This window comes from Seriola lalandi, unplaced genomic scaffold, assembly GCF_002814215.2.
Source record: "Seriola lalandi dorsalis isolate HSWRI2012SDOR001 ecotype SW California unplaced genomic scaffold, Sedor1 jcf7180002054954, whole genome shotgun sequence".
NCBI classification, from domain to species: Eukaryota; Metazoa; Chordata; class Actinopteri; order Carangiformes; family Carangidae; genus Seriola; species Seriola lalandi.
The window spans coordinates 998,494-1,025,425 of record NW_019525505.1 but is presented as its reverse complement, the minus strand read 5'-3'; the positions used below and the strand labels follow the sequence as shown (position 1 = coordinate 1,025,425).

The 26,932-nt window shown below is 40.3% G+C and overlaps 1 protein-coding gene and 1 pseudogene across 1 annotated transcript; both read right to left on the bottom strand.

Moving 5' to 3' along the window:
* Positions 1 to 2,373: 2,373 nt before the first annotated feature.
* Positions 2,374 to 2,572, bottom strand: LOC147817469 (ragulator complex protein LAMTOR4 pseudogene; annotated as a pseudogene).
* A 5,840-nt stretch (positions 2,573 to 8,412) lies between these two features.
* tcf19l (transcription factor 19 (SC1), like) lies at positions 8,413 to 20,556 on the bottom strand. The gene is made up of 6 exons (XM_023394846.2): positions 20,381 to 20,556; positions 18,911 to 19,893; positions 16,176 to 16,345; positions 14,488 to 14,881; positions 13,107 to 13,614; positions 8,413 to 12,016 (listed from the first exon to the last, which is right to left on the bottom strand). The coding sequence occupies exons 2-6, from the start codon at positions 19,179 to 19,181 to the stop codon at positions 11,653 to 11,655; spliced, it is 1,707 nt and encodes a 568-aa protein (XP_023250614.1). The 5' UTR covers positions 19,182 to 19,893; positions 20,381 to 20,556; the 3' UTR covers positions 8,413 to 11,652.
* Positions 20,557 to 26,932: the final 6,376 nt, after the last annotated feature.

Here is a 26,932-nt window from a genome sequence, read left to right as displayed (position 1 = left end):
AGGAAACACTGAGCACATACATAATTATTTCTGTTTATGAATTGTAAAATTGTTATGTGTCTAAATGGCAAAACCTATAATGATGATAACAAATGAAGCTCTGTGAAGTTGGTTTTATTTTATGTTAAATGACGTGTCTCAGCTTATTTAGTATTTTCACTTCACTGTAACTTGGATCGTGTTGGAAAACTGTGTTCACATGGTCGAAGGAATGTGTTTACAAATACCAATTTATGTGCGGCAAATGTCGTACGCAATGGCGTTTTTGTTCGTACGTATCATTTATGCATCTGGACCCAGATCTAAAGCTACTATATGTTTGGACCGTCTATGGTCAAATCCTGATTTTATAACCACGACGTTGTCTGACAAAATCACAATCAAAATCTTTATGTCTAACTCCCTCAGTTTGATACGTAGAGTTGGTCATAGTCGTTAGTACGAAGCCTCGTTACCGATGACTTCTCTCTCTCCCTCCCACTCTCCCTCTCTCTGCTGGGTGTGTCTTATGTTTAGTTCTTCCTCTGCCTCCTTCAGTAATAATGATACAATGAAAGTAGTTTATTTGCTGTAATGGAGGCGAGGCTCAGTGTATTGGAAGCGCTCCTCCGCTTCCCTGCAGTTTCTGAGCAGGCAGGAAACCGGATCGGCTCGGTAGACTGCAGCTCAGCACTCCACTGACCAGTGGTGGAAATATCATCGGTCGGTCAGTCAGTCAGTTGGTCGGTCGGTCAGTCAGTCAGTCAGGGACATTCATGATCACAGGGCTGGCCCCGCTGTTGCAGTCCAGCCAACAATATGATATCTGTTCTGCTGAGATGATGTGACTAATATGTCCCTCATTATAGGAAGATCTGTGATGTAATAAACAAACACTGTGGCAGGTTAAAAGTAAATATTACATCCATAGAGCTTCAGTCTAACAAGAACAAAAAGTGGGCGACATTATTAACATGCTGTAATTCAAGTCATATATATTTATCAGTGACAAATGACCACTTGTTCTCATAGTCTTAAAAGCTTTATGAGGATCATCATCATTTGATTACAGAAGACACACACATTGTGTCGTCTAATGTGGACAAAAGAGGTCTGCGTCTCGTTGAGCTGTCACTCTGGGACGGGTCTCATTCTGCCAGCATGATGGAGGACTTCAGTCCCTGAACTGGGACGCAGCATTTCTTTCTTTTTCAGTTCTGGCTATCTTCTGCTCGTGTTAACAACCAGCCCTGCTGTGTTTCCTGGAAACTAAGTGTGGCTTGTTCTGCCTGTAATGCAAAATTAATTACTTCCTTTTGCAACAGAAGGTTTTCCCCAGTGTCGTACCACACTGTGTATCTGCAACAGACTCAGTGATCCCCCCCCCCACTGTCTCTGAAGGCCTTTGAAGCTTGATGTGGTCTGCAGTCGCTGCATCTTGTTGGTCATTTGGAAACTAAAGATTCAAACCTGGACATGAAGATGGAGTCTGGATCTGGAGCTGCGGTGGAGATTTATCAGCCCCCACAGTGTTGGGAGTCACGTCAGTCAAGGCGCAGCCCCCAAAACATAAACTAGTTTAAGCTTTAATATCTTCTTAATGGAACAATCATTTTCAGAATTGCCACCAGACACACATTAGAAGAAGTGAAATTATAGCTACTGAGACTATAAATCTTGTGGTAAAAACTTAATGACTTTGTGCTTCAAGACAGCTTGGAAGTTTTCAAATTTTCTTTTTTGAACAGCTGGAGTCTTTTGGAGCTAAAGCAAATAGATTCTGTTGCATCTGGTACAACAGCGTTTAACTTGAGCAACACTGAACACTAAACTACATTTATATACTTATTATATACTAAAGAGTCCCAGCAAAGTGAAATATCATAGTTTTAGTTAAATGTTCATAATGTTTATACATTAGTTGTTATAAGACGATATTTTATTGTAAAAGCAGATATTGCAGTGAAAACAGTGAAGGTTTCGCAGATACATTCAGTATGAACCTTTTGAGACTTTGCAGATACAGTATGTTCATTAAAATAATTAGAGTAAAATTAAAAGTTTACATATACATGTAAACATTAGCCAGTCTTAAGGCTACGAGTGGGCACTCTTACATTAGCATGTAGTGGATGCAGGTCTATGGTGTTGTCTGTAAACGTGTCTGTGACGTCACCCACAGGTTTCTGAAGTTTAGATTGAGGTCCTTCTCGTTTTCCTTTTTTTTTTTTTTTTTTTTTTTTAAGATCATAAATCTTCTTATTGACACAAACAAAAACAACAAACACCAGACACAAGCCGAGTTCATCAGAGTCAAAAACTGATCAGAAATCAGCTGCAGATCACTGTGATGGGCAAACTGTTGACCTCTGAGCTTTATCACCATCATCTTCTTCAAACCACCTGACTTCTGATTGGCTCCTGCTGGTTGTTCTGACGTCTGACCACAAAACCTTTTTTGACCAGAAGCTGTCACCATGGAAACAAAGTCCTGCTCACCTGCAGAAGCCAGAACTCCGTCCTCACTGATGAGCAGGTGCCCCAGCTGATCCGGGATCCGCTCCAGACCCACAGTCAGAGCCGCTGTTGTCATTCTTCTTCTGTTTCTACCCTTCCGGGGTGGAGGGTGGGCTCTTTCTCAAAGTGCAGGGCCTTGCAGGTGCACCACGATGCTCCCTGAGTTTTACTGAGAAGAACTGATCATCTTTTCTGCAGCGTTCACTGTCTTCCAGTCAGAGACGTTGCAGTTTCCGCACCTGACAGGGATCCAGGTGGTCAGGACGCAGGGCTGAACTTTAGATTTATTCTTGTCAGCAACTGAAAAAATAATCTCACCATGAGGTTCGTTCAGCAGCTGCTGTAGGGCTTTCAAACAGAGAAAAGCTCAGGATCCTCAACAGTTATCACTGAACTGTACGTGTTCAAATATCCATTTTGTTCTGAGCACTTCACAGACTTCTGATTCATTCTGACTCATATACTCTGGGTATATTTTACAAAGTGTTGGTATCTGCACCAGAAGTGATTAAAGTAAGGTAAAAGGGTTTCATTCAAACACTGTGGGGGGAAAGTGACGGCACATGTGGAATATAAAACTGGGACTCATCACTTCCTGTTCACAAGCAGGAAAGAAAAACCCTCTGATAAGAACAGGAAATGTGTGTGTGAACTCGCTGTAGGTTAAACCACTGTTGCATTGCACACATTTAATTAGTGGTAGAGGAGCGAATGTGATACGTGACCCACTTCTATTTGACTAATTTTACTCCAGCATTAGTCATTTTGTGAGGCTGCGTGTCAAATGTTGGATATCTCCATTTATGGAACGTCTTCTGTTGTTTATCTTGACACATGATTGAAATGTTCTCGTCATGCCTGTGGAACAATGTTTAAAGCTGGAATTGGAAATCTGGAATGAGGGTCTTGCTTCTCGGAGGCTGCAAGACCATGTAGCAGAAGATGAAAGACCAATTAATTCAGAGCTTTTCGGGGGCCCCTGTCGTAGCTTGGGGCCCCCTTAAATCGTAACCCACTTTCAGGCCACTTATAGAGCCGGCGGTGGCGACGAGGAGTCAAAGCGAAATGATTAATGACGTTATTAAACAGTTTAGAGAGGCTGTGTGTTCCTCTGGCTGGAGCCAATTGAGAGTGATTTGTGAGGTGAAACAATGTAGTGGGATGAAGTGGAGCGTGTTTGTGTGTGTGGGTGTGAGTGTGTGTTGGTGGAAACGTAACTACATGTGTGTGTGGCTGTCCCTCTGTGAGCTTTTCTAAGTGTGTAACAGTGAGCTGACATGAGTGTGTGTCTGATGAGGGTATGTGTGTGTGTGTTGTGTTTGTGTTAGTGGGTGGCCAGGTGTGTGTGTGTCTGTGTGTGTGTGAGACATGCAAAGGTCAAACTGGGGACAGGTGAAAATAAGCCAATAAGCCAGAATCTCATTTCCTGTGAGGTGAAGAGGAGAAAGAGTGAGAGATGGAGGGAAAACAAGGAGGTAGAGTAAGAGAGAGAGAGAGAGAGAAAAGAGAGGAAGAGGAATGTCATTGACCGAGTTTGGGATGGAGGAAGAATAGGACGGCTGAAAAAAGAGGCATGAAAGAAAGAAAATGTCAGAATGGAGTGGAAAAGAAGGAGAGGAAAAGAGGAGAGGAGAGAAGGGGAAGAAAGGGCAGAAGAGAAGGGGGAAAAGATAGGAGACAAATGGAGAGGAGAGGAAACAAGGAGAAATAAGGAGAGAGGACAGAAGGACAGGAGGTGAGGCAAGAGGAGAGGAGAATGTAAAAGTGAGAGGCTGTTGGGACGAATCGACAGCTGCTCCTGAGATCCTATTAGAGCTAAACCAGTAAAGATTGTCTGTGATTCACACACACACACACTCACACACACACACACACACACACACACATACACACCTAACGTCTCCCATATCTATGTGTGTACAGTGCAGACATTCACTCATAACACACACACACAAAAAACCTCATTGCTTTTGATTGGTGTGTCCACATTGGTATGCATGAACAGAACCACACACACACACACACACACACACACACACACACACACACACGTAAAAATACAACACGACCATGAACAACAAGATGGGAACATGCAGTGGAGCTGAAGTTGCTCCAGCAGAGTGACTCTGTAGATTTAAATGAGGTGACAGCAGCAGTAAGTTGAGCTCTGTGATCCATTAAAGTCAGATACCCCCACCACCCCCACCCCCAACACCACCAACACCTCCCACTGCTGACTCACAGCCCTTCAACACAACACTGAGCTGAACACTGAGCTCTGAGGGGAATAATGAAAACAGGGAGTGCAGGGAGTATCTGCTCACACTGGGTTCCCTGCTCAGTGTGTCCTCTGGACTGAGCCAGGACAACACTGTCCCCTGCTGGGCCACCATGAAACAACAGCCAGGCCCTGCAGCTCCACTGGGGGGGGGGGGGGGGTCTAATTTGCCATCTCTTGTTGGTTTAAAGTTTGTTTTTTGTGGGGTCTGAATTTAACAACACTCAGCAGCCAAATTGATTTATTTATTTTTTTTACCCTTTTCAATTTTTCAGTGGCATGACTTTTTCAATGTGTTGCCAAAGCACAATTACAATCATTCAATGGAATTAAATTATCAAAGAAAGAATTAAAGAAACTGTCAATAACAATATTAATTTAATAAAATACAATTGAATTATTAATAGAACTAATTTATAATGAAATAAAGGAAATAAAAAAGAAATCAAAGTATATACATATATATCCTACATATGCAGATATATACATACATAAACATAAACAAACATACACCCTGTGTGTGTATCACAGACTGTATTGAGCTGCAGACGTGTTAAAGGGAAACTTTATTCATAATGAGACTCGTCCTGTGAAGACAGGTGTATAATGAGTTATATCTGAGCTTTGCAAAGTTTAAAGAAATAACCCTGATGCCGTCATCAGGGTTATTTCTGATCAATATGTTGATCAGTATGAAATTAATATATTGGAACAGTCATCGACAGTGAGCTGAAATTTCATGCAAATTCTGAGCCGGTCTGTAAGAAGAGACAGCAACCTTTATACTTCCTTATTAGGAAGTTAAACGTTTTCAATGTGGACAGAAAAATGATGTCACTACCTAATAAATCTTTGATTGAATCTGTCCGAACATTGTGTCCCTTACAGAGAAACCACATGAATTTCTGTAGGGGTTGTGATCACCTGGTAACCTGAGCCAGACGGTGAAGGCGGCTGCTGAGGTGACAGGCGTCCCACTGAGGATCTAATGGGAGATGCTACTGAGCTGCATCATGGAGATCGTAGTGCGATGCTATTGGAGCTTTACTAGAGACTAAAATTCACCACTCTCTTTTAAATCTGTCTCTTACGAATTCGCTAAACTTCATGGAAGTGTAAAACTAAATCTCTGGAGTACTTGAAAAGCTTAAAAGTCTTTACTTTCTAACGCTTCCTCTCCTTTGTCTCCTTTGTGATCAGTGCAGATTTTAGAAAGGAAATCAATGAGATACGACGATGTTTCTCTGGATTTAACACGTCAGCAGCTTCAGAACAACATTAGCAGTCTATAATGCAGTAGGTTGCATGTATGTATGTATGTTTCCATGAAGACTTATAACACAAATGTGTTTTCTCTAAACTTACACACACGTGACAGTGTTGACAATGGCCAATCCTTTTTTTATGACAGTGTGCGCATATCTCAAAACATGTCGCCTACAGGCAGAATTTCATAATAATATGCCTAAGATAGTTATCAAATTTAAATATAAATAACTTTAAAAGCTCTAACATTTGTCAATAAGATGTGACAACATGACCCTGTGTTTGTGTGTGTTGTGTGTGTGTGTGATGGGTTACAGATACAGGACACACACCAGTAATAAGTGAGGGTGTTCCAGTCTTGTCTAGATGCTGGTAAAAAGCAGAGTTCAGACAGATGAAAGCAGATGGCTGAAACATACACACACACACACACACACACACACACACACAACCTACCTCAGTTTCAAATGAACAGAATCAGTTTTTCACCCTCTTTCTGTCTCGGCCCATGTATCAGGGGGAGGAAGGTGCCAGCTGTTATTACCGCACAGACAACACTACAGCTTCTTATAGCCACCCTCCACTCCAAAAAAAAAGGCAGAGGGGAGAGAGGAATGTTGCTATGGAAACAGTTCGGACAAATGTAATTGTCTCCCTCCATCTTTGCAGGTCAAGGCAGCAGCATTTCAGCTCCATAATCTCTCTGTCTCCTCTGTATCTACCCACCGGCCTGCCAGTGTATAATAGGTTTCCTGGAGTCAGGAGTTACAAATATGCTGTGTGATATATAGAGTTATTTCATAACCTGGTGTGTGTGTGTGTGTGTGTGTGTGTGTGTGTGTGTGTGTGTGTGTGTGTGTCTGTGTGTGTGTGTGTGCTTGTATCTTATTTTGCTCTAAAATAGGACGCTGCATCCAGACAACAGAAGAGAAAAATGACAACCAGACAGAAAAATTCAAAACAAACTGAAACTGTTCCTTATTTTCAGCCTCTTTCTACAGTTTAGAAAAAAGAAACTGCTTTTATCTAACTTCTATCATCAATTCAACACCAGCACAATCCAAAATACATTCAAGACCCTCTTGACATTTAGTCAAAGAGAAATTAACCCAGCTGCAACTGCGTAATACTTCCATTTATCTACCTCTTAAAGTTGGATGTATCATGCATTTTCAGGAGTCCTTTGAAAAAGAGGAAATACATGATGTCTACAAATATATATATATATATATATATATATGTATGTAAGAAGACAGTGAGTCAAACAAAAAGAATTGACAAAAAGGGCCTTGAATTGAATGTTCCATAGTTATTGTTAAGTCATGATTTGGCGTCTGTATGAGGTCAGATGTGGGTCACCAACATTTTTGTGATTTTCAAGTGGACCATGAGTTGGAAAAGGTCGGGAACCAGTGACCTAAGAATAAAAAAATAATGATTTCCACATACGTAAACTATTACAGGACTTGTTCTTGGATTGCTGAAAGTTTACATTTCTGTTTTTTATTCTGTATGTTTTTGTCTGAGTTTGTTTGCGATATATTACCGTAGAGAAAAATGCAGCTTCACTCACGTACTCCTTTAACTTTAATATGAATATAATAATAAAAGTCTCCATCTACCTGTTCTCTACACCACTTCTTTCCTTGTGTAGTTCTGATGAATAAAATATAGATAAGAAAGGAGAAAAATATATAGTAGATACAACAGTGAAACCATCAGAGGAAGTGTTTCAGAAGTGCTACCTCAGATTTCACATTGTGATTATATTTACAGTAGATCTTAATGTTTCCTCTTCGTTTTTAAATGAGCCCTAACAAGGTTCAGACCTTCACTGAAACTTAATGGGGTTTTAAGTGATTTAACACACCCAGGCTCTTATTTTGAAAATGTAATATTTACATTAAAATACCCATGCCTCTGTGTGAATGTATCAGGAGAACATAACTCAATGTTTGTGTGAAGCACCAACGCAGGGGTGCTGTCAGCAGTAATTCTGTGAATAAATGTAACGTTATGCATGAAGAACTCAGATAAGACAAATCCATTATGAAGTAAAAAAAAAAAAAAGTGAGATAATGGGCTTCAATTATGAGGATGTTCTCTCTGCTTGTTGACTCACTCTGCTGTGATCATTTCAAAGAAAACAACAATGAAGATAATAACCAGATACATCACATCTCACTTCTTTTTCTTTAAACAACACAAAAGAGCAGAAGTGAAAACAAAATGTAAATTTCAAAAGATCAATGTTTCATCAACCACGACCGGAGCTGGATGCATAAGAATAATCTATAATAAATGAAATGTGCTTCAGATCACAGCCGCCTCTTCTGGAGCTGCGAAGATGACACAGACAGACAACGCAAAGATAAGTTCTCTGAATATTCTTTATTTCTTCTCTGATAACTTTGATGCTGATCGCATCGCAGAGATGACGCAGAGTCAAACTGTGTTGTGCTTCTGCATTTTAATGTGATAATTAATGTGAAGGCAGTGAGGAAGAGGAGTCCTGTGAACTTTAGATTGAAAAGTGCGAGAGGAAGCGATTTATGGAAGAACATCCTGATTCACACAGGCTGCTTTCGTCCCACCCCTCCGCTGTTCTTTGGGGTTTTTCCAACGTTAAACAGAATTAACTGGCTGTAAAAATGTCAACGCCTGTGTGTTGACATTTGAAACGGCTGAGACAATGAGGCGACCGCAACAGTGTGATGATCAAAAAAATAAGTCGGCCACAAACTTGATTTAATCAGTTGTGAGACGTGGCGAGAGAGACGCTTCTCTTTGAGGCAGTGCAAATGGAAAATATCGCAGCTGTTAGTAATGAGTTAATCAATATGTCAGGCGGATTTATTAAACGTTAGCAGCCACTTATGCATGTATCCAGTTGACTGTTCAACTAATTCCTGGTTGTGTATCCCTGCTTTTCTCTGCCTCTTACAGATGATAAAAAACTGTTGAACACTGAGGGGAACAAATGATTTTTACACCTTTCTGATTATCACAAAATATCAGCTGTTGGAAGCTCGACTGAAATCATTTGTCAAGCGATTTTCAGCAAAACAGCTAACAATTATTTCCATCATCATTTAAACTGATTATATTTTCTATTTTTACCAAATCGATGAATGAACAAATAAAACAGCTGCATGTTTTCGCCTTGATAATTGGCTTCCGTGTGGACCACAGGTTGATCTTTAGTGCGTCTGCATCGCCTCAAATTGTTGACAGCGTGATGTAACAGCAGAGCGACGGGTTGAATGAACTGAGGCTTCAGTGCGAGTCTGAGTCTTTGAAGCTGCATTGTTGAATCAGAGAAAAATCGAGAAAAAAAAACATTTTCCACGTCACACAGGTCTCGTCTTCTTTCTGCTCCGAACATTTTGTGAACCAATTTTATCTCGTCTGTAATTACAGAGTATCGCTCTGTCAGCATGAGTGATGTGGTGGAGACAACACATTTTATCTTAGTAAACCCCAGAAGACATAAACAGGCATTTAAATATCTTTAGAGCTCAAAATCTGAGACAAAGAGGAAACACTCTGGTGGATGAACCTGCAAATAAAATCCATTTTTTAAGACGTACAAAACAAATGACGAGAGATCAACAGAGAAAAATTAAAACCCAACTTTTTTCTTTTACATTTGTGTAACCACTGTTCTTTAAAATCTGCATTATGATATTGTTATGTCCTATATAAATGATATGGTATTACTGCAGTGAGGTTTGGCTATTTTCACATGCAGTCTTTCAGCTGGTGACACTGCATTTATTAAATCCATTAAAACACATGCAAAGTTAATCCACTGAACTGAAGAGAGACTGAACCCAGACCAGTTTCTCCTCAACTTTCTAACACAGTCTTTGCAACTGCTTAACCAATCACCACAGCTCATCGTCCTGCTGAGAGACAGTGAAGTAGCAGGTAGTAAACCATCTCCAGGCCTCAGTGAAGCCAAACATGGAGGAAATCTGATTTGATAATGTCATTAAGGAATTAAAAATATACATCTTTAGAGATTTTTTTTAGTTTTTTTCCTGTTTTATTGCTCAAGAATCAGGTTTTCCACTTTTACTATCACTCCAAAAACTGCAGGTCCAAACTTTTTTTTTTTTTTTTGCTTTAACACTGTCATTATCTGAATTGCTCTGAGTCACAACTATTACAGAGATTATAAAAGCAGGACAGAAGGTAAAAAAACGCAATTTTAGAAACTTTTTTACAGTGGCCCTGAAGCTCAACGCACTGCAACTAAAGAATACACATTCAAACAGACAAAACACAAACAAACTCAGAAAACATCATCAATTCAAACACGTGCTGCAAATACTCACAACACAACACAACACAAGTGTTTCCAGGGGACACTGAAAAGTGATGAACCTGGTTGTGATGAAGATATTTTCTGAATGTTTGTGTTTTGACTGTTTGCATGTGGCTTCTTCAGTTGCAGTGTGTTGAGCTTCAGGGCCACCGTAGTTTTTGTCCTGGTGAAAAGAAAAGGTGCTTATAAGAAGAACTTCTTCTACTCAAACGGCGACCTGAGCAAAGATAACGTGTTCGTCTACTGTTCAGTTCATTTCATCCAGGACAAAAACATCCTCAGAGTTCAGTAGTGTGAAGAGACGTTCAAATGATCCGTCACAAAGACTTGACATCCTGTTCTGAATCTGTTCATCCTGTTACATCAGCAGAAGATATTTGGTGACATTTCTCCCCGACCAGCTGTAGTCTGCACTCGCACATCTTACAACACACCTCCAACTCTCCAAACTCCAGCAGCTGCTTCTGCTGCAGAAGCGCCTTCAAACATTTGATTATTGTCCCAAGAGCTTCCCTCATCAGCAGCAACAACACAGGTCTGCTGACACATTTCCTGCCGTTTAATTAATCTTTAAACATCACACACTCGCTCCCAGACAGCTGCTGCTGCACTCCAACATTTCATCGACTTTTATTATAGCTGAGGTGGAAACCACCGTCTCAGCACTGTTTTCTTTCGGGGGTAGGGTAGGGGGTGGAAAGTCCAATTCTGCTCTGAAAAAAAATGGAGCTGTTTGGTAAAATAATGAAGGTGGATGCACTGAGACGTCTGAGGAAGTTTAATGGGCTTGTAGAGACTGTTGCTGTGGCAGCCTGATCTCAAACATTAATCCTCCTAAACGCTGCCTCTGGTCAACATCAGCCACGGTGGGAATGTACTCAGAAACATTTCATCATGCCCCACCCCCCACCCTGATCGCACCTCTCCAGGCACCAAAAGCCATAAAGAAATCTGATCCAAGATGTTTCACTGCAGTTTCACCTCCTCATTCAAATCCTGACTCTGAGTGAACGAGAGGTTGGTGAAACAGTTGTGGCTGTTAGGGCACAAATCCTCAAACCTGGGAACATCATTTAAAGGAAAGTCTTTTTCCCGCCCTCGCCAGCTGCTGCTTAGGGAAGAGAAAAGCACTAGATGCTTGAGAGGAGCAGCAGCATCAGAGGAAGTCGTCTCTTGTCGTCTGTGAAAAGTCTGATGATTCCTTCGTGTCTGAAGGAAATACACATTAAGGGGAAACTTTAACGTCCAATTTATTTGATGGTCACAAACTGTGTCTCTGCTCTCAGCAACAGCCACAGTGGAAGTCGGCATTCGGATCCACCAGCAGCTTCTTGCGGTCACCATGGAGACAGTCTATGTGATACCAGGCGTCGCACACGTCGCACTGGATCCACTGAACCGTGTCCTGCTGGGGCAGCCGACACCGGGGGGCCGCGCACGGCTCCACCGCCCCGACCGCCACCATCTCCTCCTCCTCATCCTCCTCGTCTTCTTCGTCTTCGTCATCGTCCTCGTCCTCAGAGGAGGAGGAGGAGGAGCCGGAGGAGGAGGAGGCCGAGGAGGTGGAAGAGGAGGATGAGGAGGATGGAGAGGGCAGGGACGGCCGGGGAGGGAGGGGGTGTTTCCTGGGGCGGCCTCGTCGTTTACTTAGAGAAGAGAGAAGAAAATAATGAAACATAAAGATGAGCAGGAAGATCAAGTGAAGAAAAAGAATAGAAAAGATATTTGCATAATGATTTAACAAGATTATATTTAAAGAAAACATTTAATATTTCAAAAGAATATTTTGGTCCTATACAGAAGGATTATTAAATATTAAAAAGTAAGAATTGGACAGCTTACTGTGTCCTTATCTGTAGTTATATCAGACACTAGTTCAATTATTTAAAGATATCTTTTCAGGAAATGTGCAAAAAAGTAATGCTACATAGTTACACTGCAAGGTGGCAACAATTTATCTGATAATTTGCATCTGTATGTTGCATCTATTACAGATACGGAGTATCAGGGCCACAATGAGGAAAAGAAAAATCTGAAATTACAAGAATAAAGTTGTAATTATGAGAATCATAATATTTCAAGGAAGAAAGTCATAATATTATGAGAATTGAGAGTTTTAATTTTATGTTCGGTGTTGTTTCCGAGGGGAAATATCAGAAGCTTTAAAATGAGGAACGTGAAGCATCCTGTGAAGTTCTACTTTAGCAGAGGTTTCACTAATGAGGAGATACTTCATCTTATGGCTCATCAGCATCATCATCATCATCATCATCATGACATTGAAAAGATTGAGAAGAAAGAGTCTGTTCTATTGTTAGACAAACAGCAGCTGCCAGAAGCAGCTCAGGCTGACACTGACTGACCTTTCACCTGTTTGATGTAATATTACTAAAAAATATGTTTGTTTTTTTTAAACAAAATTTTGCATTTTTAATTCTTGTATTACGACAGTTTTCTTGTGATGTGACTTTTTTTCTTGTAATTTTGTGACTATTTCTTTTTTTCCCTCAATGTGGCACCTAATACTCGTCGTCATATATTAGAGACTTTACTACCATTGCAAAAAAACGTTCTAAAACCTCAAAGCCCATGTTTTTATTTTGGTGGGTCATAGTGAGAGAAAAACTCCATCCAGATGATTTTGGAGATGCAATAGTCACATAAAAACTAAATAAATAAATAGGGGGGTTGGTTGGTGACCCAGAGACATATTTCTGCAAACCTCAAACATCTCACCTTGTTTGATGGTGAAACCTGTTGAACTGGACCCTCCCTCTCTCCTCTGTGCGGATCCTCATTGAAGGCGAGGCCAGGCTGTAGTTCTCCCCCCCCACCACCAGAGGGGAGAACACCGGAGAGCTGTGAGCCCTCCGCCTGCCCCTCTGCGCCATCGGAGAACAATGGGCGGGTTTCTGTTGGCGGAAAGCGGCGATGTTTCCCTGCACCACCGTCTTGATGCGGTGCATCGTCTCCACCTCTTGTTTGTGAACGGTGGCATTGGTGAACGACGCCTGGAGGAGGTGGTGGTTGAGTCTGCTGTTGGTCATGGCGCCATGGAAGCTGCCGATGGTCCTGATGCCAACGGGGAAGGGCTTGGCCTCCAGTGGCCGCCTCATGTCGTTGTGGCTCTTGGGCTGCAGCGGCATGGGAGGAGGAGAACTGAAACTCTCTGACTCAGACTTGTAGAGCCGCCGCCTCTTCTTCCCTCTTGCTCTCTGTCCGTCGTCAGGAACTCCTGCCAGAACTGAACCACAGTGAAATGAGGATGTTGTAGCAGTGACCAAATCTTGACTCCATTTCTCTGTGACATTAACATTTAGAAGCTTGCATTTGTCTGGTTCCGTTTACCTGAACTGATAAATATCTAACCACAACTTTGACTGACTTTGATGCTGTTCAGTTTATTCTCCTATTTTCAGATTAACAAAACAAATCTGCCACTCTCTTTGCAGAAAGCTCAGAGAGCTGTGGGATTTTAGTTTAGTTTATTTATTTGATAGGGACAAGCAATTTAACATAGTTTCAAAACAAAGCATGAAACTAATGTGTTGCACAAAGAGTTTATAGCTGTTGATAATTCTCAACTCCTGTCCTCGATCTTATACAAGTGGAATGTAATTAAAACAGCTGTTAGCAAAGACAACACAACAGATTATAATATCCTACAATAACAAAAAATCTAAAAAGAGACAACAGCACAACATGCTACAAAACAGTCAAACAAAAAATTAGAACAATTAACAAAAGATACAATTACCTAGAAATGAGTTCAGCTCTGGTTTGCTTTTAGCACTGAATCTTTGTTGTGAAGGAATTTCTATCTGGAGTTTCAGTTGGTGATGTGTTCACAGTCCTTTATGAAGAAAGCTGATTGTCCAAATTTAGATCTACGATGTGATATTTTGTACCATGTTCTTAGTTACTCTGTAACACTCCTGCCTTAATTTGAAGCAATTAAGGCTGGTCTTTACTGTTTTTGAGATTTTCTTTACATGTTTCTAAAATCTGAGTTGTGGATCTAAGATTATTCCAAAGAACTTAAATCATTGACTCCCTCCATTTCTTTATTCTGAAGCTTGATTTTAAAGCTTCCAGATGACACTGCGCTGGGCCTCACCTCCTCGACTCCTGGGCTCGTCTGAGCTGTCGTCCTCGAGCAGCACTGTGTGAGCCGACTTCCTCCTGCTCCTGGAGGTCAGTGGGAGGGACTTCGCTGAGGGCGCCGACACTGCGGAGGAGAACGATGGAGGGGTGGAGGGAGGGAGCAGAGAGGAGAAGCCCACGGTGAGAGGCGGCGAGGAGGAGGAGCCGGGGTCTGAGACGGTCCCCTCGTGGCTGAAGCTCCTCTTGAAGGTCCAGGCGCTGCCCTTCATCTTACTGAGGCTGCCGATGGAGTTGAGGATGACGGTGGCCCGGTTGATGGACAGCTTGGACAGGTCCAGGTTGGTCGCCACCTTACGGTCCAGGTTGGTCCTGATCCGGTTCTGTAAGTCAGAGGAAAAGGTTCCCGCCTGGGAAACAAGATACAAATATATAATTACAACCTTCCTCAGTTTAAATTTGGCACACCTCGTTAATGAGAAAGTGTAAATTAAAACACAAAGATGGCTCCTGGTTCTCTCTTTTAAATGGAACTGAAAATCGTTAGTGACTTGTTTTCATGCTTGGCAGGTAAAATGTTTTTTCTTTGTTTACCAGCTATTGTGGAATGAGCCATAGTTTTTTCTCCTCACGATTTTGTCTTTGAAATTCTGAATGCCAATCTGCCACCTAGTGGACACTTTAACCAAAGAGCCTCATGCTGCACAGAACTGAAGAATGAGTGGGAGGGAAAATAAAGGATAAGGTGTTATTCTATTTTTTTTATTATAGTTATAACAATTTCCATGAAAATCAACAATAAGTTAGTCTGTTTCTCTTCCTGTCCAAAGCCAGTGATCCTTCTGAAGATGTAAATCTTTATAAACAGCCCACAAAAACAGAGGGCTCCAAAAGTCTGAGACCACTCTGGATCCCATTTTATTTGGTTTCATTTAGAGCTGCACAATCAAAATTGCAATATAGCTGAGTGCAATATCCAAATCACAGGAGCTGTAATTTTTGGATGAAGGTAAAATGTGTCACAACATTGTTGTGTATTGTTAGCACCATGAGCGTTGTGGTGCTACAGTGCCGCCCCGCCCTACACATCATATTCTCCAGATGTAAAGGAACATGATTGTTTGGTACAAGACCAATAAAAATCATATAATCATCATTTTTATATTTTTTCCAGTGAAAATTAAATGCAAAAACCATCATTCAGACTGAAATCGTGACTCATATCGCAATCACAATATCTGACAAAATAACAGCAATATGATTTTTTTGCTTATCGTTCAGCGCCAGTTTCATTTTCTTAAAAAAGTCTAAGTCAAACAGTAGGAAATGCATTTGTTGGCTACTGTTTTCAGTGGCGGACTAATACACATTTAGTGGCCTATGCTAGTGAGTATTTACAGCAGGGCGTTGCATATGGGATTTAGTCAAATATCCGAGTCTGAATTGTAATTTGGCAGACTGTACCAATAGCAGAACACCTGTACAGTGTTACATTCATGTAGCAGATGGAGAAAGTCTGGACTTGTCTTTTAACCCCACAATGTCATTATGTTATGAAACAGCATGATCCAGGATTCACCTGTGCTCGTTGCTGTATGTAAAGCGTCATTAGAAACCTGCACAGGTGAACTGAAGCTGCACAGAATGAGGCATTAAAGAGCCAATCCTGTCCCTGTTCACTCCTCAAACAACAGCAAAGTTCACCTTGGGGATTGTGATGGCGTCGAAGTCCAGCGGGCGAACTTTGACCTTCTGGAAGAGGAAGTAGAATTCAGGGCTCCCTGGAGGCGACTGGCCACCAAAGGTCAACGTGTCACCATCTGAGAGCTCCCACTGGACGCCGGGCTGGAGGCGGACCTCGTTGACCCAGGTGCCTGGCAACACAAGAGCAGAAGACGAAGATTTTTTTTTTTTTTTTTTAAATGAAACTCCAGCTGTTGAACGCTTCACTACAAAGCGCTGGCACTGAATGTGTTCAGCTCACAAGATGTTTAGAGACTCTTAATTCAACCACACTGACAGCAGACGCGAGCAGGGAGAAACTCTCCAAACAAACGAGCAACAGTTCTACAGCCATGTCACCTGGGGCCAGATAATCAGAGAACTTTTTTAATATATGAACATCTGCCAAACAAGAAGGAATAAATCAAATGAGCAGAACCTCAAAATAAAGTCATTTTTTGACTACCAATGTGTTTACAGTTTCAAGAAGTGGAGGGGGGGTGTAAAGCAGCCTGTGAAATGGACCTAGAATTGAGGAGCTGGAAGGCTACAAGGCAATCAAAGGGCCATGACAGCACAGCACAAAATGAAAAATGCGCAGTGAATACTAAAAATGTAATTTTAATAACAAAAATGAAAAATGTGTGAAACAGACTGTGAAATTACTTGAAAAATTAGGCAGTGAGAGGAGCACAGTTTGGAATCTGAGCCTGTCAGACACAGTCCATCAGCCTTAAGTGAAGATCCAACTTTCACTCTCAATCTTCTCCTTTCCTACCGTGTACCACTTCCCGTGCACTTCACGTTTCACTAATGACTATTAGCACACTGAGGTAGTGAGATGTAAGGGTTCCCCTCTGGGTCTGACACCTCGTCATATCCAATGATATCACTCCTTAGGCTTGAATTTACTTTAACATTTTGATGATTTTACTTCAATTTTTATTCTGTTTTATTTTTGTTCTCTTATATTGTTCCTCTGAACTTGAATGAACGACAACTTGACATTCCTGTTGACAATTCAACGCCTACACATTTCAGACCTGATGTGCATTAGACAAGTCCCCCCCCCCCAGAGCTGTGGATAAGCTTCTTAAAAAAAAAATCTAGTTATAGTTATACTGTATATGCATATTTTATTATATATCTTAATGATTTTAGTCTTTATTTTAATATATTCTACCAAGAGGATTGCTGCCAAACTTAATTTTGTTGTGTATTTAAATGTAATGACAATAAAGTATCTATCTATCCATCCATCTATCTATCTGTTTATTTTCAAAACCAAATCTCAAAGGTGTTGCTCCATTTTACTGAAATCATCATGGTTTTCTTTTTATCTTTCTATTTCCTTCAAGGCTGCAGCTAAAAATGTTTTTCACTGCTGATTAATCTGCTGATTATCTTCTTGATCAAAGAAGCATCTGGTTTAGAAAAAGTCACAGAATAGTTGATTTCCTGAAGTCCAAGGCAACATTTTGAAATACTTCGTTTTGTACAACAAAAAAATTCAAAGAAATTTAATTTACAATCACAGACGACAAAGAAAAGCAGAACGTCTTCACTGGGACTACAAAAAGGTTTGACATTTTTGCACGAAAAATAGTTGTCAGTTAATTCTCTTTCCACCAACTAAGCCAACAGACAGCTACTTGTTTCACTTTTACTTTTACTTTTCTTTTTCTTTTTTATATAGCTGGTGCAAAGACTGTCCAACTGGTTTCTGATAAGGTGTTAATAAAAATTCTCTCGTTCTTGTGGTTGGACTCTGGACATCATCTGCTTGGCATTTTAATAACTGTTTAACAACTGTTTTATTTCCATGTTGGTTTCTCCTTTAATTTGTCATCCATCTGTAGGTTTAAATTGATAATAAAATGTATAAATTACCTGTGTCATAGATCAGGAGTTCAGCTACTCTTTAATTACTTGCTTATCACCATTATTAAACTTCAATTTAGGCAACTTGTCTTTTTCTCCTGAGGGTGGAAAAACCCGAACTCTCCACTCTTTAAATAAAGTAAAAACCATGGAGGGAGAGATCATTGAAAAGTTTTTACATTTCAGAGGTGCATTTTATTCACAATGTGGCGTTGGAGTTCCGAGGCTTAACCTCATCTGTACTTCTGCAGCTGTGTTTGGGCAGCTAATAGCTGTGTGTGGGGCTCAGCTGCTGCTGTCAGACTGCAGGTGTTAGTCTTTGGTACTCCTGTCAGTAAATCTGCAGGAGAGTATGTTTGTGTTTCAGTGTGTGTGTGTGTGTGTGTGTGTGTGTGTGTGTGTGTGTGTGTGTGTGTGTGTGTGTGTGTGTCCACCCACATCAAAATGAAATGTGGGAGACTGTATTTTTCAACTGTTTACAGTTTGACTATCAGTATTCCTGTGTGAGCCCAGTTCTACTTTATATCAGCATTTTATTTCTGTCACACAAGCAAGTGTTTGTTTTGTCCAACTGTGACTTTCTAAACACAAATATTTGCATTTCTGTCCATGAACAAGTTACAAGTTGTACTGTGTGTGTGTGTGTGTGTGTGTGTGTGTGTGTGTCTCTTTTCCTGCAGGAGTTGTGATATTTCTCGTAAACAGGTGAGTTTTTGCCTCTTTCTCTCTCCCACAATGACTGTAGAGGGTATGACTGTGGTTTGCCTTTCTAAGTCTCATCTTGACTGTGATGCTGTGTGTGTGTGTGTGTGTGTGTGTGTCTCAACCTCTCTCACCATGACTGCTCCTATCCTTGATGTGAACCATCCAGCCCTCCTCCTGCGGCGTTGCGTCCTCTCCGCTCGCCTCCCTCTCGGCGTGCAGCTCGGCGTGGATGCGGGACACCGACGCAGAGTCCAGCGTGACGTCGCACAGCTCCGCCGCTCGGCCCAGGCGGAACACGCAATGGCTCAGAGCCGGCCTGAATGTGTACAGGTCCCGTGCGGAGTCACCCGTCGATGAACCGATCCGGAGCAACTGGAAGCATGGCTGAACCCCCGACAGCATGACTGAAGGGTCTGATTGTCTGCCACCTCTGAACTCCCCTACCCTCCACCTGTCCCCACCCAGAGGCCCCACCTGATCTGTGACAGGCCCTGAGTTACAAGAAGCTGCAATCCATTTTCAGATTCAACTCTTTACTAGTGGAAAGGAGTTAAATTAAAGGCATTGGTGCTTGACCACAGGGAGCTGAGCACCAACATAAAGCTACAGATAAAATACTCTAGTGTGGAGGTTACAGGCAGGTGCTGTCCCTTTAAGCAACAGGTGTTTGCATTAGTATGGAAAGCTGGTGACTTGTGTCATGCTGTGACTACATGAATACATAATGAGGACACAGAGCACTGTATAAGCTGATGAAGTGTGGAAATGAGCGTCTACACTCTTGTTATGAGCCCCAGCTCAAACACACTAAATCCCTTGTGAAGTGGAAGCTGTGAGACGGTGGATTTAAGAATAGAGACGTCCTGTAACATGGACAGCCCAATGCGAAAAGGTGCAGCAAACATTAAAAACCTTGAGACGTAAACCTGACGAAAAACCTGACAGCCGTGACTTTTAGCTTTGAGTTTGAATATTTGCAGGTTTGAGCAGCTGTCAGATGAGTGTGTGTGAAAGAGAGAGAGAGATTAAAATCCCAGGCTCCTGGCATCAGTTGACATCAGCCATCTCACAGGTGTGAAGCCTGACATGGTGTAACGGCTGAGGGCTGTCTGATCTGGAAGAAAACAAAAGAGGAAAAATCCATGAAAGAAAAACAGCTTTTAGTTAATTGCTCTACTTAGTGTCAGTTTTATGCTTTAGAAATAAAATTTATTTTACACTTACAAAACACACGAACACGTTAAAGTTAAATATGCAGATGATAGATTTATAATAAAACTTTTTTTTTTTTTTTCTTTAAATGAGCTCCGGCTAGTTGCAGTCTGCACCGCGGGCCGTGCATCAGCTGCGTGCAGGCAAATCATGGGACAAAGCAAGACACCATAAGGTACCGGAGTGGACCCCGTTTAACTGCTTCTATTTCCATGTAAACTACTAATTTATTTAAACATAACTTTGACTAAAGTTAAGATTGGCTCAATAAGAGTGATAGAGTTTCTTGGTTCTGGTTTTTAGCTTGTCAGTCAGATGCTCGATTAAGGTTTAAGCTAGCTGACGTTAGTTCCTCGTCGGACAGAATGAAAGTCAAAGCTGCCACTTACAGCAACAACTGAGCTTCACACCGACTCTCTGTGAGTTTCTCCCCCGGATGAGACACCGTCGACCGGTCAACCTGAAGGTTTAACTCCCGCACTTTGGTTGAATTTTACTGTTTCCACAGCTTTTTCCACAATTTTATCGCCGTTGTTCGTCAGACTTCGGTGCAGCTTTTTTCGCAGTCTCTCCTCCCAGGAGGAAGTCCTTTGAAATTTGGCGCGCCAGTCCCGGGGCTTCCTAGCGCTAGAAGCTGCGTCACGTCCTGCCCCGCCCCGATTGGCTGACGGCCAGGGCGCCTTCAGCAGCAGCAGGAAGGAGGAGCACGAGGAGGAGGAGGGACCCCACAGAGCTGTCCTGAAGAGGTACTAAGATCTTTTACTGAAGTATGTAAAAAATACTGTCACATAATAATAATAATTATTATTATTATATTTATTAATGTCCACTATACTTTCCTTTTCACCCTCTCACAGAAGACAGATATATAACACAGATACATACGACTACATCACATATAAACCTTGAAAAATACACACACACACACACACACACACACACACACTCACAAACACATCATAGACACTTACCATACGCATCATTTTCATTGGATGTCTCTATAACTGTTCATGTTTTTGTTGTCATTTACATGTCTGTCCATTATGTGTACCCTTCGTGTCACACTTTTTTTGTTATGCAAAGTCACTAATAAAAAAAGAAATCTGAATCTGTACAGTCACTAGTAAATGAATCTGTCAGATAAATCAAGTGGAGTAAAAAGTTCAATATTTCCCTCTTATTTTTGAAAGCTTCCTCAAATTACTTACCTTACCTAATGGTACCACAGTTTGTGGTTCAATTCCCAGCCATGACATCTGTGTCATACCCCTCTGTCTCCTCACATCCCTGCCTATAAAGCAACAAATGCAAAAACAAAACAAAACAAAAACGTGTGACAAAAGATGTCTCTGAATTCATTCAGTGTGTGTGCACTGAAGGCTTCAAATTTTCACATCATATTTATAAGAGTTGTATATTGGCTTTCAAAGTGATTGCATGAGAGAGTTAGATGGGGTATTTATTTATTTAATACGGTTTTCTAGTTTGTTATTCGCTGTTATTTTGAGTGGGAAACCATACATTGATATTTCTACTCCTGTCTGTGTGTATTTGTTCCTCTGGTAGTCGTGCCCAGTAGTGCCCCTATATAGGCAAAATTCCTGACACCCCCACCCCCCTCGCCTCTTCACTACCCGCCAACCGCCCTCTTATACACTAAAGTAAATGTTATGTAAGGAAGTAACTGGGTCCCTATAGGCAGCACCCACTCCGCCTATATGGAGGGGGAGTGCAATCAACTAAAGTTCAAACTTTACAAGTTGAAGAGCCAGAATTACGGATCAGGATGTGTTCAATGTAAACTGGTTTCTCAGGAAATTTTACTATTTACTTCCTGGCATGCTTTAGAAATGCTTGTTACTCCATAACTGAAATTCTACTAAATCCATGACTTTGTTGGAATGAAATGGAAACAGCATTAAAAGATTTAAAACAAACAAAAAAAAATTCAGTTTGATTCACTCTCTGTTGAAAATTCATTTAATTGGAATTATTCATTCATTACAGAAAAGAGAGAAGCTTTACAAAAGTCTGTGCAGGATGCCAAAAGGTCTTACATAGTACCAGTATAGAAATAACCACTGATTTATTCTTCAAGCAAACAACAGGGTATAAGTGGCTTGTTCATGGCAGGACACAGAAGTATTGTAAAAGTCAATGATTACCCAGCTTTGGAAAATGATCAAATGAAATCTGAACTCTGAGGTTTGAAGCATTCATGTAATTTCTTTCAAAATGAAAGCGACACGCACAAACAGACAAACCACTGAGCAGACCAGAATTCCTCCTCAGCACCTGTGTTTTTCACTTACAACCTCACCTGAGGAAAACACTGTTTTGATCAGCGACAGATTGACGGTGAGAACTGGACTGGATTTCACTAAGTCAACACAACAAAGAAAATTAGTTTCCTTTTGTACAAACATACAAGCAAATATAAGATTATGTTGGGCTGAAAATGATCCATAAAAATGACCAATATGGACACAAGCATACTTTCATAATTCATAAACATTTTTTCACAAATACTTTATTATTCAAAAAAAATTCATTTCACCTTATTAAAACCGTATATTGTTTGGTTGTGTCCTTTTGAAATAATTTTTCTTTTATTACCATTTTTGTTTTCATCATTCTTATTTATATTTTGCATTTATTTGTTTTTACTGTATGTATTTTATTTGTATGTATTATTCATATTTTACTATGTATCCTATTTCAGAAGTTATCATTGTTTCCTTTATTTTCAATGTTTAATAGTTTTAATAATTCATATTCATTTAACATACAGACACATACTCTCATCATTTCCAAAAGCAGAGAGTTTGGTGTAGCCTCTCAGATGAATGAACCGAAATGTCCAGACAGCAACTACAGATTTCACTTATGTGTGTGTCGAACAGTCAGCTGCATGTTTCTCTAATAGTACACACAAACACAAACGAGACAAAACGTTCTCCCAAACCTCTATAATCATTTAAAAATCAAAACCATTATCATAATGTAAATGAAAAATAAAATTATTTTATTGTAGTTACAGTGCAAGATCAGGTGGAAAAGGTAATTTTTTAGGTTATTGAGCTGCAGTAATATTGACAATGCCAATACTTCTCCTGTCTGAATCATGAGTTAAAACCAACAGCATCTACTTAAGCCTCGAGCCATCCTGAGTCTGGGGCTTCCCAAAACCAGAACCATGCTTCACAATGAAGAGAATGTCTGTGCTTTATATTGGGATTTTATAGAAACTGTAAATAACATCTGGCATTCAGCATTTATTCCACGTATAAAAACAAAGCTTAAAATCTGACTTTATTTTTTTACTTTTATTTAGACACCAGTTTCATGGGAGTCTATGCACATTATATAATTATATTATGATTATATTAAAGGAGAATACCAGTGTCATTAAAAAGTCAAACTGCTTTTGATTGATTTTACAGCAAAATACAAAAGTTGTCATGTCCGAGCAAAGATACTGTAGATAGAAAAACAAAACATGAATGATATGAAAAAGTTTGTGCAAAGGTGAATTTTTTTTACTTTTAGTTATATTTAGTTGGAACAAAGTTTGACTGAGCCAAATGGAAGCTTCATGTTTTCATATTTTACAATAATAAATGGTAGAAAATAGTTTTTGCTATTGAAAAACAGCCTTTCTTATTCCCTGAACTGACTGTATGCAGAACCTAACAGGAAATAAAATCCGTTTAAAAAAGAAACACTGGTATTCTCCTTTAACTGTCACTCTCTGATACTGTCTGAATGCCATCAAGTGAAAGGTGATATTTAGAGTCAGGGAGGGTTCATGGGAAACCGGAGCCAGACATCGATGACGAGATCAGGATGGACTCGGGAGGCGGGCTGTACAGAAAAGTGCAAGTCATATTATTACTATCATTATCAGCTAACAGCATCACGCCTGCTGTCCCACAAGCAATCTACAGGTCAGCATGCTGCAGTTACACTAACTCTTAGGTATAGTCTGGGACAGCAGATATAGGCTATAATATCAGAGGAAGGACAAATACGAAGCACGTCAGTAGCAAGAATAATCTATTGATGCTAAATGTGATACTACAAAAGGTTCTGACCATGAAATGTACTCGAGCATGTTCATTCATTCATTCAAAGGAAGTGAGATTTTTCTTTTTTTCTTTCTGAGGATACTCCAAAGGTAGGATACTACCAAAGTAAACACACTGATTATAGGAAAATTTCTAGATTACTTCTAGGAATACTGCTTCTTTTTTTCCCCCCCTTTGTATAAAAAAAACATTCTTAGGTGCTGGGGGGGTTATTATCATGGTGGGGACAGATGTGAGGCTACAAAACACATTTCAAGCAGACAGGGTGCAATGCGTGTGCAATAATTCACTGTAGCCCAGAGGAGTGCTGTTGTCCAAAAGAATCTCCTGATCTGAAAGTGTTGTCATAAAATGTTCATAAGACAACACTTATAAAGGATTTATAAATGGTTATTAATTTGGTTGTTAAGACTTTATGAATCATAGGCTAAATAAACAATTATAAACAAGTTATAACAGTTTTCATACATTGATGGAGGCTCACTATGCTTACTACTCATTTAACTTACTAATGAGTTACTACCATTTATAACTGGGAAAAGGAGCTTTATAGTGACTCATTAAACTAAACTATTAGACCTAGAAGCTTGAAGATGTAGAAGTATTTTGGAGCTTTTTCAATGTTCTTGTATAAAGTATATCCTATTGGTGGTTATCAATTATGATTTTTTTTTTTTTTTTTTTTACAGGTGAGGACTGAAAAATACAAAAAATACCATGTATGATCTGATGATATGATCATGTGATCTGCCATAATTTGATCTGTCAAATGACCATGAAGACGCTGATGCTGGTTCATTGTTAGTAACTGAACAAACATGATGAAGCAGCAGGTACAAACATGGTGATGGAGAAAACAAAGAAAGCTCAGTAACAAGTAAGATATGAGGCTGAACAGTACAGAGACATATGGGCTAACGATATGGAAACTGTTGCCCTTATTATCTAATGTGTTATAACAGCTTATAAATCATTTATAAAGTGTTAACAAGCCAATTAATAAACTAGTTATAAACAGGCTAGTCTTATTGTAAAGCGGTACCTCATAGAGATCAAGGAGATCAGTGGTTTTCTATTAATCAGATATGAATCAAAGATAAGATTAAATTCAAGCACAGTAAAAGCCACTGATCCGCACTGGACTGAATTAAGCTTAATTGATTTCAGTGCCAGAAACTGCACTCGAAAGTTCCTTTGATACTCTGTGATTGGAGGTATTAGTAAACTGCGAAGCTGCAGACATCGTTTCATGGGGTTTTCAGTATATCTTTTTTTTTTTACAGAGACCAATAAGATTAACAGAGATGTGAATCTACCAGAACTGAGAGAACATTGTATTAAATCTCCCCCTGCCCACACATGGATCAGCACTCAAGCTCTGAGAGGCTTTGTGAATTAGTGGCTGTGATGTGTAATGAAACAGAAAACATCAGGCCGAGGTTGAACGGCAGAAAGTGAAATCCTTTCATGAAGCTTACGTCAGCTGTGATCACCTGAACCTGCGGTTTTATTATTCCCACAGACACATGCTGGGATTCAAAGGAGGCTGGTAACCCCTCCCTGACTCAGAAGTCAAAAGTGCCTTACAAAACCGGCTTTATAACGTCTGCTTAGGATGAAACATTTCATATCCTCTTTAAAAGCACGATACAGTGTGTTTTTTCCCAGAAACTGTGAATTAATTCATCTGAAAGAATCTGTTGCCATTGTTTCTAAGCAGGTTTCATGGAACACAAAACCTTGTGTGCAACTTTTATTTGTGTGTTTCTCATGTGGACGATACTCAGGCCTGAATGTGATGAATGTAACCCGATAGATGTACTACAGCTGCAATATGCAGGTTATTAAAGGAACACCCAGACATTATGGGTAATATCCTGCTTCCTTATCCTGCATTCAAGCCATGTTTAGAAGAATGGGATGAATTATATAAATACAACCCATCAGTACAAGAGTGTTATCTGCACTCCTAGATTTGTTTCAATGAGCTGAATCAACTGCAGGTGTTAAGAAGAGACTCTATTTAGATTTAACTGCCAGCAATAGTGGCTTTGCAACCGTTTAGCCTGCACTCCTAGATTTGTTTCAATGAGCTGAATCAACTGCAGGTGTTAAGAAGAGACTCTATTTAGATTTAACTGCCAGCAATAGTGGCTTTGCAACCGTTTAGCCATTTTGTAAAGTGTTTTTAATATAAAGTGATGGTTCTTTAACCACTTTGGAAACATATACCACAGATTTAGCTGTGATAAAAATCACAGCTTTCACACACGTTCCTAATTCGGAACAAAACCCCAAACCCCTCGTTAGCTTACAACACACGACACGTGAACAGAAAGATTGTCCCTGGTTTAGTTTAGCTTAGTGCAAACACTGGAAGCAGACTGGAAAGCTAACCTGCCTCCATCCAAGATGCACGACTGGACCAAGCACAACCCCTTGCTAGCTTACAGCATACAACATGTGAACAGAAACATTTTGAAGGAGTATATTTCCTCTTTTGACAGTCTTTGTGCTACGCTAGGCTAAACACTCTCCTGGAGTTGTAGTTCCTGGCAAGGCAGCAAACACATGTGCATGTTTTCCAAGTACTTTAAAACATGTACCTTTTTTTCCCACATTAGCTACTTCGACTAAAGTTTATATTTAACTAAGCGCTGGGATTTGACCCTAATGGTTTGCCGTTGATTTGCTGCCTCACCAACTACATACAGCAACTGTTTGGCATTTTTGACATCATTGTACTGCATGTTGGTTTTCTGCTATTTTATCCTTATTTTTATTCCTAATTTTAATCTTATTCTTGGTCTTGGAAGACAGGATGTAAATATAAGAGAGGATACCTGGTTTTAT